This window comes from Ipomoea nil, unplaced genomic scaffold (assembly GCF_001879475.1).
Source record: "Ipomoea nil cultivar Tokyo-kokei standard unplaced genomic scaffold, Asagao_1.1 scaffold2159, whole genome shotgun sequence".
NCBI classification, from domain to species: domain Eukaryota; kingdom Viridiplantae; phylum Streptophyta; class Magnoliopsida; order Solanales; family Convolvulaceae; genus Ipomoea; species Ipomoea nil.
Window position 1 is genome coordinate 2,439,914 of NW_017618587.1, and position 6,000 is coordinate 2,445,913.

A 6,000-nucleotide genomic window follows, 5' to 3' on the forward strand; every position below is an offset into this window, starting at 1 on the left:
ATGATATAAGGGTGACAAAATTATGATGCTTCATAGTACATACCACACATCTTAGTACTAGTTTTATAATGCAATATTGCTTTATTCACTGTCTTTCTTTCTTTCTTTCTTTTACTTCAATTCTCTTTCCCCTTCATATTCTCAGGGCACTTTATAGGGCAAGTTGAAGAGAATAGTCACATCTCATCTACCTTCACATCTCCTTTTTAACAAAAGAATACAAAGGTAAAAAGCTGGAAAAAAAGTTACAGCAAAATATTTTATTTGGAAAGTTAGTTTTCACTATGATAATGTTACTTTCATTTCAACTTCACATGCAGTTTCTAATTTCCCTCCCTAGCCCAACTAATATACCTCATTAAAATCAAGGACAATTGATAGCATTTGGAACAATGGAGAGACTGAATTTTTAAAAATTAACAATGATAACTAAATTGCTTAATGTGCAATAATTAATGGATCAAAAGTATGCACACATGTGTGTGTATATATATATATATATATATATATATATATATATATATATATATATATATATATATATATAAGGCTTAAAATACAAACGTGTGGATATTTCTAAATCGTTGAATTTTGGGTATCTAAGGTTGTGATGGGTATCTAAGGTTGTGATTAGTTTTTATGATTTTGTGTACTGCCCGCCTATGTACACGGTCATTCATGGACGTGTGCACGCCGGCCCAAATATTGTGGATTCACATATGCATACGTCCACGGATATGTGCATTGTCGTCCAGGGATGTGTGCACACCCGCATTTAGATGTGTGTACGATATGTGTCCACATGTTTGTATTTTAAGGGTGTTTGCATGTGAATGCATATATATATATATATATATATATATATATATATATATATATATATATATATATATATATATATATATATATATATATTACAGTTTTACAGGCTTTGTCAGAGTAATAAAGTGGGTTGCAGTGGGAAGTTCAAATTGTACAAGAAACAGAATAAAGGAAGGTGAAATGGGTAGCTGTAATTCACCAAATATTTATACATATGAACGGGCAAGAGTGTACGTATGCGTGAATGCTGGCATTGTTGTGGTGCAAATTGTTGTGTGTGGGGTTTCTCTTCTTCTGCATCTTCTCTCATCTGTTGCTTTCTTTCATCTGCTTTTCTTCTTCTTTTTGGATGCCAATCTCCAAGAACCCAGAGAGAGACAAACATAAATTTTGGATCAATGGATCACAATTTAATGCTCAGTTGCCTTCCCTTCACCAACCTTGGTCCTTCTCCATGTCCCCATCACTCTGTTGAGGAGTTGTCAGTTTTCTGTAATTTATGTTTTTATCATAAACCTCATCATCATCATCATCATCCATCCTCAATGCTCATCTCTAGTCTCGCTCGACACTGCATTGTACGTGTGTGTTATGTTGTAGTCTGATCGGAACCTGTCTTCCAAGTAAGAGTTAAAATCTGCATGCTCGACACCGCATTGTACATGTGTGTTACGTTGAAGAGTTCTGATCAAAATATGTATTCCAAGTAAGAGTCAAACTCTACAAGCTCGACACCGCATTGTCTCTCATGTTGAAGAGTTTTGACCAAAGCATGTCTTCCAAATAAGAGTCAAACTCTGCAAACACTGAATCTATGTTAGTCTTACAATGATACAAACCTTTCTACCAAGTAACAGTCAAACTCTGCAAGCTCGACACCGCATTGTACATGTGTGTTATGTTGAAGAGTTCTGATCAAAACCTGTCTTCCAAGTAAAAGTCAAACTCTGCAAACACAACTTGAATCCATGTTAGTCTTGCAACAATACAAACCTTTTTTACCAAGTAACAGTCAAACTCTGCAAGTTCGACACCACATTGTACGTGCGTGTTATGTTGAAGAGTTCTGATCAAAACCTGTCTTCCAAGTTAGAGTCAAATTCTGCAAACACAACTCGAACTGAATTCATGTTAATCCTGCAATGATACAAACCTTTCTTCCAAGTAAGAGTTAATATCTGCAAAAGCAACTCGAACTGAATCTGAATCCATTTTAGTCTTACAATGATGAGATACTACAAAAAAATAAATGTTTACATGGTTGAAATAGAGTGTTTAGAAATGTATAATAAACAGTGTGAAATCATGTGTCTATGGAACATCATCTCTTTCTTGAGCTGTTGTGTTTACATCTTTCAACTGTGAAGTACATGTCAGATCACTTCTTCTAAAAACATGAGTTCTATGGTTGGCATAGCCAGAAAAATAATTCTTGCCATCTTTAACACAGAAACTCCCCAACAGAAGTCATCATGTGGTGTTGCGACGCTTTGTAATCTTGACTGCCGGCTGTGAAGTCAAGTGACACCTGTCCCAACGAAATTTCCCTAATCGGTTTTCTTCTCCTTCTTTGGGTTTGGCTTCTGATACAGGATAATTTGGCTCAAGAGGGTTCCGTTCATCAGTACACCGAGCACAGAACCCATGGCAACTGTTAAACAACCAAGGAATTTAGCGAACATATCAGCTATAAAGCTTCAATAGAATACAGAGATCTATGCTAGATTGCTTTATCAAGAATGGGTAGTTTAAAAAAAAAAAAAAAAAAAATCAATTGGGATCAAATCGAACAATATGGATAGGAGAGATGGGGGGAAAGGATACCGCTTGTTGGAGCCTTTTCTTGGATGCTTGTAAATACTCTAACTGTCAGATAAAACGGGGAAAAAGATTGAGATATGTATTGACATGATAGCCCACATTACATTATGCAACCATATTTGCAATAAACTTACCCATTGAACCTCCAAAGTTCATAAAAAACGTTAAGAAGCTCAACTGTCCAGTACTCTTGTTCTGTTGAAAAAATAGCCAGTATTATGAACTCTCATCGTAGGATGTGTATTGACTTTAAAAGATGATGACACGGAAACCTACCTTAAAGTTCGCCCATATCTGTGGAATTCTTGCAAAAAGAAAAATTGCATGCTGGGAAGCCTGGAGCATTATTTTTGCACGTGCATGAGTTTCAGATTTTAAATTCATAAAAAGGATATATTGAAATTGGATAGAGTTCTGCACGCCTAAATAAATAGAAACATGAAGAGGGAAAAGGGAATAGACCTATTTTTCTACACTGTTATGAGCCACAACTTACATATAGAGCCTCGAAAAGGATGGGATCAACTTTGCCTGCTAAAATAGTTGGCGCAATACCACAGTATCTGTTATTAGACCGTTACGGAAATTCAAGTATCCCATTAAAGGATCACTCTTGAAACTCAATAACCACACAACATAACGGTTCAACAGAGTTTGTAAGAAGGATACAGTAATGCTATCATCCATGTCTTTGTGCCCAAAGGTTGAGAAAAATAGTAGATGGTTGAAACTAAGATTATTGCTGCAACAAAGTAAAAGAGCAGATTGTATTAGTGCAACCAAGCCTTTTCGAGTTTTCATACCATAACTAAGTACAGTAGAAAAGTCTGGAATTCCTGGTTGTCTACCACACAGGTACAAAGTGGACCGAACAGGCTATGATACCATACCATATTATAGTCTAAGATTGGAACAAAGTCCCTTAGCTGGGCTATAATGCACATGGGCCAAACCACACTATAAGACTGAATCCAATCAATTAACTAGTCTAACCCATGGCCTCATAAACCCATATGTTCTCGCTTATTTTTTCAATGTGGACTCTTAACCAAGATTAAATATATAAACCCAATCTTTATGCAAGAAGCATTTGATTGATTGATGTAGTGAACTGTATACAATGACCAGTCACCACTGAGAACAATTGAATTGTGGACTGAAGAAGGGTGGCATTTCACGGAACGTACCTTGGACCAAGAGAAATGCATACTCGCCATAAGCTGAAAACGGTAGCCCTTTGTGAAGACAATATGCCAAAGCAATGGTATAACCAACTACTTCAAGTTCAAAGGCTACCACACTGAGCCCACTAACACTTCTGTGTCGCAAAATCTTTAATATCTACAGATGGAGGATTGAACTAATGAGTCACGCACGCATCATATCAAAATAACAAATAATGAGCTCAATAGCACTTCTCCAAAAGAAATAATGTCTAAATAAAATACAACTTTTCTACTGAAAGAACCAAAAAATAAGAACGGACTACAAGTCATATGCCGATTAAACCATTTCTTTCTCAAGGTTAGACTGCAATTAGAGCTCAAAGCACGGTTCTTTTGGAATAAAACTTATCAATAAATAGTCCATATTTGCAAACTAACAAATAGGCAGTGAATTCTCAAAGCAATTCCAACAAAATACTTAGATGCTCAAGAAACATTAGCACGACAATTGGCAGAAAAACACCACCCATGAACCCAAACGACTCATGTGTATCAATTACTTATAGTCTTAATAGATAGCCTTACTATAACATAGCAGACAGTAGCTTAAGCATTGGAACTTTTAATCTTCTATCTTTGCCAATGAAAACTTAGCACCCATTTTTCCTATCACCATAATATGTAGATATCAAAACCTAAAACAAGATCACTCACACCAAAGGAACCACAAATCCTTACAAGTTAACTATTATGGAAACTTCTTAGTTCTAAATCAACATGGAATTCCAGCAAGCAAGGCTCAATAGTTAAACAACGAGCATAACCAACATTAAAGATTCATACTTTCTTTGTTTTTAAGCAAGAAAACAGTTGAACAGAGCTAATATCTACACACGGAGCACAAATTGGAACCGTTCAGTATTATCAATTGTTGTTTTAATTTTTTCTAGGAGTTTGGGATCATTCGAGCATGCGCAACGGCTAAGCGGATCAAATCTTTTAGTTAATTTAGAGGAAATTACCTGCGGAAGCTTGACGGTGGTGGAGGCAGCCACGATGGCGTAGCCCAAGAGCTTCGATATTAACGGAAGCAAACAGTCCTTCGCTGGGAATTCACCCTTGCTAAGAGATCCCAGCGCGCAACTAAAGTCCATTCCAAGAAACTTCAACTCCACCATTTTTTATTGATCGAGTTTTTTGAGGAAACACTCAACTGTTTTTGGAGTCAGCGGGGTGGGATTGTGGGGAAAGAGTGAAAGACTCACCCAGATCATAGATGTAGAAACATGAAATGAATCAATTTTATTTATTTTCAAAAAAAAAAAAATCAATTTTTTTTTTTTCAATTTCCAGAATTTAGATATATTTTTTTTGTTTAAATAAAATTAAATAGGTATTTTTTTTTGAATGCTACTAAGCTCTATTACATTGTAGTATCTGTTCATATACTTCCTACCGAAACACAAAGAGCTAATAACGCCTCCATTGAGGCTTGAACTCACAACCTTCCTAATGGAAGTCCAACCCGGATACCATTGGACCACATAGTCCTGGTACCACAATGGAGGTATATTTAACCTAAATTTACACACAATTTTTATGTTTTCATACATATTTGAATTTGACTAAATAAGACTAATCAAATTTGATGGACTATACCTACTTGACCTGTTAAGTAACTTGTCTCTAAATATAGTTAGTTGAGACACAACAAGTTACATGCATGTGAAGCGAAATAGTACAACTCGATATCAGTTTTAACATAACTAACCAACTGATATGATAGTCTACTCAGAGGAAGACACATGGACTCGTGGTCTCGTGGAGGCACACCAATAAACTAGTTTAGTGTAGGACAACTTGTGTATTATACATAGCTCACTCAATTTTGTATCGTCTCAAGTCTTTCATTTACGTGGTGATTTGCTGGACTATTTGGCAAAGCAAAAATGATAAAATATGGAACGGGAAGGCTTTTCGGTTGTGTCCGTAGTAAATGAGGCATCTTATTTTCTTACAAATTGGTGAGCAGCTTGAGAGTTGATCCCTGCTGATCATGGTGTCTGTCATGCTATTGTTGAGAAATGGAAGAAGCCAGATAGGGGGTAGGTTGAAGGTTAATGCTGATGTTGCTATCAGTGTTAAGAACGACAGGTTTTGGCTGAATATTTGGAGATGAGGAGGGTATATT

The 6,000-nt window shown here is 36.1% G+C and overlaps 1 protein-coding gene across 1 annotated transcript; it reads right to left on the reverse strand.

The window, feature by feature from the left end:
* Positions 1 to 1,976: 1,976 nt before the first annotated feature.
* On the reverse strand, positions 1,977 to 5,088 carry LOC109149414 (mannose-P-dolichol utilization defect 1 protein homolog 2-like). The gene is made up of 8 exons (XM_019297164.1): positions 4,832 to 5,088; positions 3,831 to 3,984; positions 3,313 to 3,385; positions 3,140 to 3,206; positions 2,920 to 2,979; positions 2,778 to 2,838; positions 2,647 to 2,688; positions 1,977 to 2,473 (listed from the first exon to the last, which is right to left on the reverse strand). The coding sequence occupies exons 1-8, from the start codon at positions 4,985 to 4,987 to the stop codon at positions 2,370 to 2,372; spliced, it is 717 nt and encodes a 238-aa protein (XP_019152709.1). The 5' UTR covers positions 4,988 to 5,088; the 3' UTR covers positions 1,977 to 2,369.
* Positions 5,089 to 6,000: the final 912 nt, after the last annotated feature.

Excerpts from the sequence above, each read along its gene's own strand:
- LOC109149414 (XM_019297164.1), bottom strand. The coding sequence starts at position 4,987 with ATGGTGGAGTTGAAGTTTCTTGGAATGGACTTTAGTTGCGCGCTGGGA. Across the intron at positions 2,980-3,139 it reads TCCTTTTCGAGGCTCTATAT|GCTTCCCAGCATGCAATTTT; the intron begins GTAAGTTGTGGC and ends ATAATGCTCCAG. Across the intron at positions 2,689-2,777 it reads GAACTTTGGAGGTTCAATGG|TTAGAGTATTTACAAGCATC; the intron begins GTAAGTTTATTG and ends TTTATCTGACAG.